The following is a 13,838-nucleotide window of genomic DNA, read 5'->3' as shown; positions in this document are numbered from 1 at the left end:
ATTAGTCTAGTTAGTAATGATCAAGATTAATAGTCTCTGTAAATTACCACACTCTTCAGGCACATGCATGCTATTTCAAATGAAAGACTTTCTCGCTGATTTGCACATTAATAACACACTGGAGCATTCAACATATGGTCCCATCTCTGTTCCCTAACCTGCATGGCAACTCTTCTTGTGTGAGCCACGACGATTGTGGGGGGAGAGCAGTCGGGGAGGAATCAGAGGAGGGGGTCCCCAAAGGCTCCCTCAACACAATGGCACCTGTGATAAAGCAGAGGGGATGCAATGAGCTATCCTGGCAGACTGTCTCAAGGAAAGAAAACTGGTGGAAGTGGGTGAGTGAAGCAATCCTTCCGCCTTGAATGTCCTACCCAGCCGACGTCATCAAACACAGGATACCTGGTCAACATGAGATTGCAGTGGGAGTTTGCAGTGACTTTATTGGTGGTAATGTTGCATCACTTCCTACTTTACAAGACTCATTGATAGTAAAGTACTTTGGGATGAATAAAGGTCATGGGAGATGCTGCAGAAATTTAATCTTTATTTTTACTTCTGGATAGATTTCAGGAATTGAAAGAATCAATGGTGATTTTAGTTTACACCTTAAAATGACCCAAGCCAACTGACTGTGATGAATAACTATCTTTTCTCATCAGTTAGCGTCAGTTCTTTGAAGATTAAAGAATTATGTTCACCTCGTTGTCATGGAAGACAGAGACACATATTGCTGGAAAACAATGAATGATTAACGTTTCCTTCTCAGTGCCTTTGAATGACAAAATAAACAGAACAACTTTCCCACACGGTTATATCACTAATCAAACACGGAAGACATTTTATGCACCTTTCAAACACCATTGACATCATTTACAAAACACTGGTGCATGTAAAGGTATTAGGTGAGTTTATGCCCACCTGTTGCAGGTGCATTAGAAGGTCACAAAGTGTGCTGAAAGATTCAAGCAGGTGAACAGCTAGGCTTTTCTTACATTCCACTTACTTCTCTTCTAAATTTCCCTGCCCCCCCCCCCCCCCCCCCCCCCCCCCGCACCAAACCTGACTGACCACATTCCACCCACCTACATTGTTAAGGTACTGCCTTCTGTTAATAATGGTAATACCTGTGAAACATTCCAGTCACAGGAAATTGAGCAAAATGTTCATGGCCCTTTCTGACACAGATTCTTCCTCAGCATTTAGTATCATGGAAGAAATAATTTTCAGGGAAATCTTTGCAAATGACTAAATGCACAAAAACCTCCCTAGTACAATGAATATCCCTGGTATCCGGCACCTATGGGGATTGGTAGATGCTGGATAAATGGATTTTCTGTTGCTTGAGACTTACTCTTACAATATAAGAGTAACTAATACTACCTTAACATCAAGAATAAATTTTTTTAAATTTTTTATTTTTCACATTATGAACCATATTAACCAAAATACACACAAACATTTCCCTCTTGAATTTTCTCCCCTTTTTCCTCCCTCCCTTCTCTCCCTCCTTCACCCCCCCCTCCCCACCCACTCAACGTTCAACCTATATGATACATTAAACCCATTAAACAATGTCATCACACAATGAAAATAAACAAGAAAAATTGTGTCATCTACTTTTACACACTGTTAAGGGAATTGGTAACGATTGAAATAGGTATTGTATCCTTGGGAAGATATTCATTTTAATGCAATTTACCCTTCCTATCAGTGTTAGTGGGAAATCTTTCCAATCTTGTAATTTCTTCATTAATGGCTGATAATTTAATTTGTATAGATGGCCTAGATTATTATCTAGTCTAATACCCAGGTATCGGATGGCTTGCGTTTGCCATTTGAATGGTGATTCTTTCTTAAACTTTGTGAAATCCGCATTACTCATTGGCATCGCTTCACTTTTATTTGCATTGATCTTGTACCCCGATATTTCTCCATATTCCTTCAATTTCTTATATAATTCTTTTATTGATAATTCTGGTTCTGTTAAGTATACTATGACGTCGTCTGCAAATAGACCGATTTTAGATTCCTTCTCTTTTATTTTTATCCCTTTTATTTTATTTTCTGTTCTTATCAGTTCTGCCAAGGGTTCTGTAGCTAAAGTGAACAGTGAGGGAGATAGTGGACATCCCTGCCTAGTTGACCTGCTTAATTTAAATCGGTTCGATATATATCCATTTACTGTCACCTTCGCCAATGGTCCCTTATATAAGAGTAAGTCTCATCCAATTAATATATTTCTCTGGTAGGTTGTACCTCTGTTGTACTTTGAATAAATAATTCCATTTTACCCTGTCAAAGGCTTTCTCTGCATCTAAAGCAATCGCCACTGTTGGCGTCTTGTTTCCTTGTACTGAAGAATAAACAGTTTTAAAGACAAAAAATACTATACTGTACTTACACGTGACAAACTTAATTTGCATGAATATGTAAACAAATGCAGTTTCAGTCACATTCTTTTTTTGAATATTTTATTTTTGCTTTTTTTCCAAAAAAAAAATCTTAAATATACAATATATTAAACTTTTTTCTCACAAACACAACAAATAAAAACAAAATAGACCTCCCTCCCTCCCATACATAAAGATCTGTTCACCGTCAGAGCTTACATATATTTTAATTATATCGAGTACAGTTGGGGAAACCATGTTTTTGTACATATAATAGTTACTTTTATACCCTTTTTTTATTCCTTTTTTCTTACTGTATCAGGGCCCCAATTTTGTCCAGGTATGGCTGCCAGACCTTTACAAAAGTGTCATATTTATTCAGTGAAATTCTTTGAAAACATTTAACTGTTACTGCATCTACAAGCTCCTCCCCCTCCATGGAGCTGCTCAATAAATGAATGATAACATTATAATTAACCCCCCCTTCCCCCCCCCCACCCCCACCCCGCCAGCCCATGTTTACAAATAAACCCACTGACCGGGATAAGGAGACACTTTGAGAGAGTCACCCCAATGGTGAGCAGCATGAACCAGCTCTTCTTCCTGGGCGATTCAAGCACAAGTTTATTCAAACAGCTGCTACGAGCAATACACGACTGGTACTCCGCTGGCTGAATATTTGCTCCCATTTTCACCAAAGATTTATATGTTACTTCAGAGAACATTCACTTTTACAATTTTAAACTTGCATTTTTTTTGGCACCCTAATAGCCTGAATACACCTGAGATTGTCTGATTTCGGAAGCTAAGCAGGCTCAGAACTGGTCAGTACTTGGAAGGGAGACCACCGAGTAACACCAGGTGTTGTAGGTTTCTGTGAGGGGCGCTGGACAAAGTGGCGACTCTCTGCCTTATGGTAGACAAAAGTTAAAGAATTTCATGTATGTTACATTCTAAATGACTGTAATGGAACCTTTGTCTACTGCCTTAAGCAATCTGCAAAAAAAAACAGTTGAGGAAAGTAATTAAAAAAAATCAATAAGAATAAATACCTTTGGTGAAACTGGGAGTAAATATTCAGCCAACAGAGTGCCTTGGTCGTGCTTTGCTCATAGCAGCTGTTGGTTGATGCCACTCACCATTGGGTGACTCTCTAAAAATATCTCCATATCCCTGCTTAGTAAGAATTGTCCCAGTCTAGAGGATTCATCTTTGGTGGGGGGGGGGGGGGGGGTGGGGGGGGGCGGGGAGGGTTAATTATGTATAATTTTATTGTCCGTGGAGGGAGAGGAACCTGCAGATGTAGCAACGCTTAAATGTTTTCAAAGAATGTGTCTGAAAATAAAGTAAAATGCTTTATATATTCATGCAAGTGAAGTTTGTTCAGTGTAAGTACAGTCTAGTATTTTTGTCTGTGAAACTGTTTAATCTTAATGCACGTGCATTAATTAGGCATTTTAAGAGCAAGTCTCAAGCACCCGGAAAATCCCAAAAACGTATCCGGCATCTACCAATCCCCACGGATGTCTTCCTCTGTTAAGAGGTAGCTCCAATAATAATGGACCCAAGGGCTTGATGATGACCAATTCTAGATTAGTGCAGAATCCGCTAATTATCTTCTTCCATAATTCAGACCCATCCTTTACAACTCCTTCAATCTGCAAAGAAGCAAACCGTAAAAAAAAAAATACACAAAATAACAGCTCACTTGCCAGAGTCTACCAAATGCGATCCCTCTCAATTTCAAAATACACCAAATGCCTCCCTGACTTCCTGTTGCTGCATTGCTCTCCATAACCATGACTGTTTGGAGTCCTGAAGGAAACTAGAGCAGTGTTTTCTCCCCCCTTTGGTCCTTTAAATCTTGACCAGAAGCAATTCTGCACCTAGATTTCCTTTCCCCAGTTTTATTGGTTTCAACGCAACAACCTTTCACGCCCGTGAGCAGAAAAAACTGCAAAATCGTGGCTACGTCACAGAAGAATGATCATACAAACATGTCAATGGGTTACATCAAAAGACAGAGCTTAGAAAGGTCCCATAATTTATATGAAGGATGATAGCTGTGAAGTTAAATATGTTTTTTTTTGTCCAATACACTGGGTATTTAAATATCCTCAGCCCTAATCCCTGAATAAACAGCATAGATTTGTGAAAAACTGGCTGATAAGATCACACTGAGGCTTTTTTTTCATGGATAACCATTTCTAGAATAAAACATCCATCAGCTAAAGACCATTAATCTATCCATCAAAGAAAGAAAGACTTTAATTTTAACAAGAGCCTTTTCAAGATCTTGGGTTTCTCCAAAGTACTTTGCAGCCAATAGGCCTTTTTAAACTGCTGGGTAAAATGGGGTTAACCTGGCAAATTGCCCAGGTTATGCGACAGTTAGAAAGGGTCTGACCCGGTCAACCCCGTCGGAATCCATCCAGGCCCCTGATCTACCTCAGAGGTGGTCAGGGAACCCAGTTAAACTTACCTCGGATGCATCCAGGGGCAATTTGAAAATGAAAATGGCCGACCCACTTCTTCTGGGGATGTCAGCACTTGAGTACGGGCGTCACGCATCCAAACATCCGGAAGTGCTTCCCGGCGAGTACATGACGCATCATTGAGGGGGTGGGATCTCCCTTAAATCGATTTAATGGGTAGATTTCCCTGCCATTTAAAAAGTGCACCTTTGCCCCAGGGACCCAGGAGGTGCTGCAGTTTAAAAGAGGCTAATGTCACAAGTAAAGATGCAAGAATCCACCTATCTGACACAGCTCATCAGAAAATGAAAACATAATGTTGCTTTGGAGGATTATGTAAACAAAATCAAATCATTAACAAACATTAGAATTAGTTTTCAGCAAATGAATACTGGTTGGAATTAATCTAACACCAATGTAAACATAGGAACATAGGAAGTAGGAACAGGAGTAGAGTAGGCCAAAAATGGCCCATCGAGCCTGCTCCACCATTCAATACGATCACGGCTGATCTAATTTATGACCTAACTCCACCTACCTGCCTTCTCCCCATATCCCCTAATTCCTCTATCATGTAAAAATTTATCTAACCAAATTTTAAATATGTTTAATGAGGCAGCCTCAACCACTTCCCTGGTTAGAGAATTCCAAACATTCGCTACTCTCTGGGAAAAACTATTTTTCCTCATCTCTGTCCTAAATCTACTCCCCTGAATCTTGAGACTGTATCCTCTCGTTTTAGTTTCCCCGGCCAGCTCAAAAAAGCTTGCTACATCTATCCTATCCATACCCTTCATAATCCTATATGTTTCTATAAGATCTCCTCTCATTCTTCTGAACTCGAGCGAATACAATCCTAGATGATTTAATCTTTCACCATAAGTCAACCCCTTCATCCCAGGGATCAACCTAGTAAACCTCCTCTGGACCGTCTCCAAACCCAGTGTATCCTTCCTCAAATATGGAGACCAGAACTGGACACAGTACTCCAGGTGCGGTCTCACCAGTACCTTATACACTTGCAACATTACCTCCCTACTCCTGAATTCAATTCCCTCTAGCGATGAAGGCCAACATTCCATTTGCCTTCTTAATAACCTGCTGCACCTGCAACCTAACGTTTTGCGATTCATGGACAAACACTCCCAAGTCCCTCTGCACAACAGCATGCTGTAGTTTTTCACCCTTTAAATAATATTCAGCCCCTTTTTCTTGCCAAAGTGGGATAACCTCACACTTACTAACATTGTACTCCATCTGCCAGACCTTTCCCCACTCATCCAGCTTAACTATATCCCTCTGCAGACTCTCCACATCCTCATTACAATTTGCTCTTCCACTCAATTTGATGTCATCGCAAAACTTGGCTACACCACATTTTCTCCCTCCTCCTCCAAGTCATCAACAACCTCCACATTAGTAAATAAAACTTTCTAAGCAATTAACCTTCAGCAAGCTCATTTTTTTGCTTGTTCCTCGTTTAAAGTAGAAACACTAGAAATTGTGTAAAACAGCCACAACCACACTCCCAGTCATAGGAATCATCAGTTAAAAAGGTTAAGTATTGCAGCAATGTTTACTTTCTCCCTTGTAAGAGGACCTCATTAAAATATTCATCTCACATCTCTTGAGAGCAGAATTTGATCTTGCATGGATGACTTTGAGAGTGATTAACAACTTATTCTTGGGTGGATACTCCTTCAGTTAAAAAGCCATGAATCAGAGGATATAGCCTTAATATGGGAGATGAGGCAGTCAATCACTAAGGATCAAGAACAGAAGAATTCAATATTTTTGTTCAGGATTTGGGCATCACTGGCAAGGATGTTTATTCTCCATCTCAAATTGCCCTTGAGGAATTCAATGTCTTTCTTGGACTGCTGCAAGGTGGCACAGTTGGCATAGAGGTTAGTGCAACACCTTTACGGTGCCAGCAATCAGGGCGGGGGTTTGAATCCTGCACTGTCTGAAAGGAGTTTGTATGTTCTCTCCGGTGGGTTTTCCCCAGAGGTTCCAGCCTCCTCCCATCCTTCAAAAGGTACCGGGAGATGTAGGTTCATTGGGTTTAAATTGCATGGCATGAGCTTGTGGGCCAAAATGGCCTTATTGCTGTGCTGTATCTGCAAATTTAAAATAACCCTTCTAACCACAATGCTCTTTGGTAGGCATTCCTGGAATTAGACCCACCAGGATCAAGGCAAGAACAATCCTCGGGGTGGTGTGCAACTTGTGTGGCATGCACCTGAAGGTAGAGGTCAGACACTTGTGACTAACCTAGGAAATGGAAGGAAATGATGGATGGTGGATGAATGGGATACTAATCAACTGGGTTCTTTTGTCACAGAAGGGACAGAGTGTCAAGTGTTGCCCTTCAAGACAATGGTTTCGGGCATGGGAAAACAACCACAGCCCTGTTTCCCTACAAGTCACCCAACATCCTGACTTGGAAATACATTGCTTTTCCTGGTTCCATCATGTCAGTAGAGCTGCCCTTTTCTGTCGATTCACTTCACTACCTTTTTCAATGTGGCTCATCCATTGGAAATACATTGCTTTTCCTGGTTCCATCATGTCAGTAGAGCTGCCCTTTTCTGTCGATTCACTTCACTATCTTTTTCAATGTGGCTCATCCATTGGAAATACATTGCTTTTCCTGGTTCCATCATGTCAGTAGAGCTGCCCTTTTCTGTCGATTCACTTCACTACCTTTTTCAATGTGGCTCATCCATTGGAAATACATTGCTTTTCCTGGTTCCATCATGTCAGTAGAGCTGCCCTTTTCTGTCGATTCACTTCACTATCTTTTTCAATGTGGCTCATCCATTAATGATTTCATTCACTTTTAATAAAGGGGATTTCAGCGGTTGTAATGCCATCGAATGTCACTGACAAGTGATTAGACTTTGCCTCGTCATTGGCATTTTTTGGGCACAAATATTACAAATAGCCACTTATCATTTGCTGGGAAGTTGCAAAAGGAATTGACCATTGTTCAATGACATGAAACTTCCTCAATTCCATGTCGGGAGAGATGTCTACAAAATAGCTGAAAACGTTTGAGTTTAGATTCTCAGTCAAGGAACATATTAAAGCTGGAATCAATGACATTATTCATCCATTAAGGAATAAAGGGATATGGCCATGAGTTAAGGGTAAGCGGGCAACACTTTAGGAGAAATATTAGAGGTGGCTTTTTCACTCAATGGAACGATCTTCTGAATGAGATAGTTGCGGCAGGGTTCCTTCTGTCATTTAAGACAAGGTTAGATGTGTACATGGAGGTGAGGGGGTTGGAGGGTTATTGGCAGTGAGCGGGAGGTTTGAGCTAGTGCAGTTGTTCTAGTGAACCGGTGCGGACTCGAAAGGCCAACATGACCTGTTTCCGCTCCGTGAATGGTTATTTGGTTATATATGGTTATATGGGATCCAATCTTTTTATATGTTTGAACAGCTTTGATGTGCATAAGTAACATACCTTTTCACCTGTACCGAATACTCTTAGAGCCAAATGTGCAGAAAACCCTCTTTCCCCAGAAACTCAGTTCAGCAATGTCATTCCTATTTTCATGGCCTTGTGCTTCCTGATTTCTGGAACTTTCCATCTGTACATCCTCTCCACATGTCTCCGCTCCAAGCAGGTTTTCTGTTTTTCTATTTATCCACAGGTTCCCCAAATTTAAAATCTCTCCACCTTTAACCTCATGGCCAACATCCAGATATTCCCTTTGTGAAATGATGAGCGTCTTTATTCCTCTCTCCATCTGAAAGATAGCTCTCTTTAACCGAGCTTGGTGTCACTTATCTTAACATCTTGTCATGACTCTGAATCAAATTTTGTTTGAGAATCCTCCTATGAATTGCATTAGGCATTTTAAGTTTATTTATAAATGCCTGTCCCGCATCGGACTTGTCAGCCACAAACGAGCCTGCAGCTAACGTGGACATTTACCCCCTCCATAAATCTTCGTCCGCGAAGCCAAGCCAAAGAAGAACTTGATTTAACTTTTTAATTTGGCACAGTAACAGGTCCTTCCGGCCCACAGACCTGGGCTTCCCAATAACACCCATGTGACTAATTACCCATGAGGGTGATTTATCAACGCAATTTGTTGTTGGCATGCAGTGACTATGCGAAGTATTCTTGAAGAAAATAAGGTGCTAAAATTAATAGCAGTACATGAACTTCAGGAGTGCAAAAATAGGAAGCTCAATTGCAAATTTTGGCTGATTTGTTCCCATTCTCCAATACAAGCTCACAAATGTCAAATAGGGTTCATCAAAGATCAGCCTTTGAGACCAGTATCAAAAATTAAAAATGGTTCAAACTTGGTTTGTATCAACTGGATTCATTCTTGGTAATCCATTTATTATCTAAGTCATTGTAAAATATTGTTTTTTTTTTAAAAACTACTTCTCTGTCTGGAAAGCAGTCTTAATTCCTCCAAAGGCAGATCTGATACGATCAGAATAAATCATTCCATGCTAGGAAGACATTAAATATGCCAGTGAAATTACTGAGGAACTGCAGCCAGCTGTCTCCCCAGTCTGAATTAAGCTGGCATACTGTGTTAGTCCATTATGTTATTCACATAACTTTTCTACACATTCTCTTATCAAACATATGGATAAGAATACCATGGATTACATTAAATTCCCATTGTTCTAAAACTGTTACTTCTACATCATCATCAAGTTATCAAGGCACTGGGAATGTTTGATGGCAAATTACACAATGAAGTTTTGAAACAAGTGGTGAACAATAGTATCTCTGGCAGAAAATTGATTGTTTAGCCAACATTTGAAACCTTAAAACAATACCCCCTGGCCAGGCCATTCCCACTCGGGGAAAAAGCCTCTAGCCATCGAAGCCTCTTATCATCTTATGCGCCTCTACCAGCTCACCCCTCGTGTCCTCCGAGAAGAAAAGATCAATATTGGCACAAGCAAGTACAAATATAATGATTCCTAAATTTAGCTCACCAAAACCTTTTCTGAAATGGAACTGGTCTAACAATTCTTGCATTGGCTACTGTGTACACAGACAGCACAGTACTTTCAAGAAATCTACTAAGATTTACAATAATTTCACGCCAAAATCTCGTTTCTAGATGCAGAAGGGAAACAATCCCACAAAATTAAAAGGTATATTTATGCTTCTGCTTCATTCCAGATGCTAAAATACCTGCTACGAATATCCAGAATTTGAACTAACACGGATGATCCAACACGTCTAGTTCACAGGAATAGATTGCAGACCCCAAATTGTTTTTAATACTAAATGGGAGAATGGTGTATTTTTCGACATAATTGATGGGAGATCATGGATTTCATACAAGAGATTACCAAGACATTAAAAAAGGCACAATTTGGTTAATTATAAAGATTGAAAAAAAAATTTTAAATGTGAAAAAAGAACATAGAATTCTACAGCACAATACAATGCTGGCCTAATAACCTACTCTAACCACTGCAGAGTGTTTCCTGACTGCATAACCCTCCATTTTTTTCAATTCCTCATATCTCTTATAGTCTCTTAAAAGATCCATATATTCCTGCCTCCACCACCAGCATCCTCTGTGTGAAAAACTTATCTCTTACATTTCCCCCCCCCACCTCCCCTTGTACTTACTCCCAAGCACCTTAAAACAATACCCCCTGGCCAGGCCATTCCCACTCTGGGAAAAGCCTCTAGCCATCGAAGACTCTTATCATCTTATGCGCCTCTACCAGCTCACCCCTCGTCCTCCGAGGAGAAAAGATCAAGTTCACTCAACGCATCCTTGACTTTATTATATGGGAATGTCCCATGTTGTATTTATTTCAGATATCCCTTGTTTTTATTAATTACCTCCAGTAAGAAAGGGACACAGTAAATTTTACCGAGTAAAGTTAGAAGAAAATTGCTTTTTTGTGCAGAACAGGAGGTCCCTGACCTGAAAAAGTACCATAGAAATTAAAATTAAAAAAAGATTAAATGATGATAAGGCTCAGTTCAAACCACATCAGCGACGAGAGACCCAGTTAACATTTCAGTCAGATCAGGTCGAACATTATTACTGCTGTTGGTGCCTGACCCTCTCAGTACTTCTGAGGTTTAACAGTCTTATTTGATTCAGAATTGAAATTAGATCTGGCAAAGATAATGTGAAAACAATCACTGTACTAAAGTTACTGGATAACCACCAAAGTAAAACAAAAATATATTGGAAGTACTCAGGTCAAGCAGCGGACAGGATTTGAGTTCACTTTCTCTCTCCACAGGTGCTACCTGAACATCTGATTACTTTCAGTTTTTGTTTGTTCTTTGTTTTTAATTTCAGTTTTCCAGCATTCCTGGTACTTTGCTTTTGTGTGATCCGATCCTGTTTTTTTTTCAGTACATGCTTTGATGGGCTGAGCACACAATGTTTCAACAGCACGACATATACTCATTCAGTCAATACAGTAGGAACTAAACCAACTGCAGAACCACTCACCCAACTTTTAACTGGTCCATCCAAACAGAGATGGCATTTCTTCACGAATACCCCGGACAGGAAGGAATGCATTCATCTTCCATAAATAACGTTTCAGCCCAATAACCGATGCCCATTGAAGTTTATGGTGGCAGTTATTCCTGCAATTTCTATCACGACCTCCATGGAAAGGATAACTGTTCAAATCTCCTAGCAACTGTGACCCTATTGCTACCTTCAGATGCTGACTTTAGAGCTCCATCTCCCCCCTGTCTCGGGAGGCTCCCCAAAACTGCTACCCCATGCCCTAACTAGCACCAGCTCACCTGTCACTCTCATGAGAAAGCCCCTCTCCTTCCCCGGGCAACTCCAGCCCTCCCTTTCCAATTTGTGGTCATCCCAGAGCTTCCTCATCACTCCAAGTGACTGCGCCTATGGCTGCAGTCAGCCTGAACTCCAGAATCTGCTCCTTTAATTCCCACCACCGCTCCTCTCTCCTTGAGACGCTTCCTCATCCCCCTCTCTCTCTTTGAAAGCACTCCTTCACCACCTCTCCTTTAAGGTGCTCCTTTACCCCTCCCTCTGTCTGTCTGTCTCTCTCTCTTTGTCCTTTAAGGTGCTCCTTCACCCCTCCCTCACTCCTTTAAGGCACTCCTTCATCCCTCCCTCTCTCCCTCCTCTAAAGTGCTCCTTCATCCTTCCCCTACCTCTCTCTCCCCTTTAAGACGTTCCTTCATCCCTCTCTAAGATGGTCCTTCATTCCCCCTCTCTCTCTAAGGCGCTCCTTCATTCCCCCCCCCCTCTCCTTTAAGGGGCACCTTTGTTCCCCCCCCCGTCCCTTAAGGTGCTCCTTCATTTCCCCCCTCCCCTCGGAGGCGCTCCTTCATTCTCCCCCTCCCCTCCCCATCGGAGGCGCTCCTTCCCGCCTCACTCCTGGTTTCAGTGCGGAGCCAACCGCGGCGGGAGTGACAGCAGGTCAGGGACCCTCCGCGCTCCCGAGTTCTGCTCCGCCTCCCAACTTCCCCGCGGACCCTTCCGATCTGCTTCCCGGCGCGACCACGGGCCCTTCGGCCCGCCCCCTCGCTGCCACCCCCTTTCTCGATCAGAGCGAAACGCGAGCGGCTCAAGCGGGGGCACTCACCGTTCAGCCCGTTGGAGATGCTCCTGTGATGAGGAGGGGGTCCCGAGGGGTCGTCGCTGGACGCTTTGAGCGAAGCCCCCTTGTCGGCGGCTCTGGCCCGGGGCTGGTGGTGGTCAGGGCTGCCAGCGCTGCCCGCGCTCGACGTGCTGCTCCCGTCCCCCACGTCCCTGGGGCCGGAGCCGCCGTTCAGGCTGTCGATGGAGCTCCGGCTGCCCGCTCCGCTGCGCTCCTCGTCCAGCATCAGGGCGATCTCCTTCAGCTCCTGGTTCTCGCTCAGCAGGGCGTCCTGCCGCCGCTCCAGGTCGGCGAGCTTCTGCTGCGAGGTGCCCACCTCCCTCCACACCAGGCTGGCGGCGAAGCGGCCGAAACGCTGCCACTCCCGGCACAGCTTCTTGCCTTTCTGCCGGTCGTCGTCCAGGAAGCAGCACAGCTCCCGCAGCTCGGAGTTGTCGTCCTGCAGCCGCTGGTTGATGTCCTTCAGGCTCCGGATCTCCTGCAGGTGCAGCTGGAGGCGGCGGTTCACCTCCTTCATCAGGTTGCCGTGCTCCACCATCAGGCTCATCCTCTCCTTCTCTGTCCGCCGCAGCCTCTTCACCAGCTCCCCTTTGCCCCATTTCCCCAGCTCCTCGTCCCCGATCTTCGCCAGGTCTTCCTTGGATCCGTTCGGCGAGTTTTTGGCCATTCTCCCCCCCCCCACCCCCCCTCGAAACGTCCCCAACCGAGCTGGTCTCCGATCCAAACCGTCCGGATGAGCCGATTCACCTCCGGGGGCTGGGAGGCATGTTGGAGCCCACCTCCTTCCCCCGTCCCTCTCCCAGGGGGTGGGGGGCGAGGGGGATGGAGCCTCTCCGCAGGGAGACGAGACAGACAGAAAAGGTTGGGGGGGGGGGGGTCGCCGCGATGCTGAAGGTGGCGATCCCAGACCGCGAGGTCAACGGGGTTTGCTGCTGCGATCGTGGACACGGGGTTGGGGGGTGGGGGGGTGGAGAGAGTTCTCCGATGGCACCTCGCCCTCGGGAGGAGGTCCCCGAAGCTCCTTGCAGGCAACGGCCGCCGGGTCCCTCTCTCCGAGGGGCAGCGCCAGGGAACTGCGAAGTGCAACTAGTTTCCCGAAATCGATACTCGCAACAAAGAAGTTCAATCGCTCTCCTCCCCGGGAGAGAATTTCACGCCTCTTGTCCAATGGAAACGCCACTGGCTCAGCGGCGCCCAATCAAAGAGCAGGCAAACAGAATTAAAGGCAGGTACAGTCGGAGACGAAGATTTGGACAGACCTAGCGTGTGTGTCTCTCTCCCTCTTTATTTCCCTTCCCCTTTACCCCCTCCCCATTATCCCCCCCTCCCCTTTATCCCCCCATCCTCTTTATCCCCCTCC

General features: G+C 43.8%; 1 protein-coding gene across 15 annotated transcripts in view; it reads right to left on the bottom strand.

The window, feature by feature from the left end:
• The window catches only part of ccdc85ca (coiled-coil domain containing 85C, a), a 253,447-nt gene extending 239,846 nt beyond the window's left edge, over positions 1 to 13,601 (bottom strand). For 7 of the 15 annotated variants that reach the window (XR_011351081.1, XR_011351082.1, XM_069916135.1 and 4 more), the window contains exon 1: positions 12,464 to 13,601. Coding sequence is in view for 13 of the 15 variants with exons in the window: in XM_069916135.1 (XP_069772236.1) it covers positions 12,464 to 13,145 (682 nt within the window). In the remaining 2 variants the exon portion in view is untranslated. Of the gene's footprint in view, positions 1 to 3,685; positions 4,052 to 12,463 lie in introns of those variants that run through there. The other 8 variants (XM_069916129.1, XM_069916133.1, XM_069916141.1 and 5 more) reach the window with 7 other exon arrangements.
• Between the last annotated feature and the right edge of the window lie 237 nt (positions 13,602 to 13,838).

This window comes from Narcine bancroftii, chromosome 2 (assembly GCF_036971445.1).
Source record: "Narcine bancroftii isolate sNarBan1 chromosome 2, sNarBan1.hap1, whole genome shotgun sequence".
Taxonomy (NCBI): domain Eukaryota; kingdom Metazoa; phylum Chordata; class Chondrichthyes; order Torpediniformes; family Narcinidae; genus Narcine; species Narcine bancroftii.
Note: the sequence above shows the minus strand (reverse complement) of the source record. Positions and strands in the feature narration are given on the sequence as shown.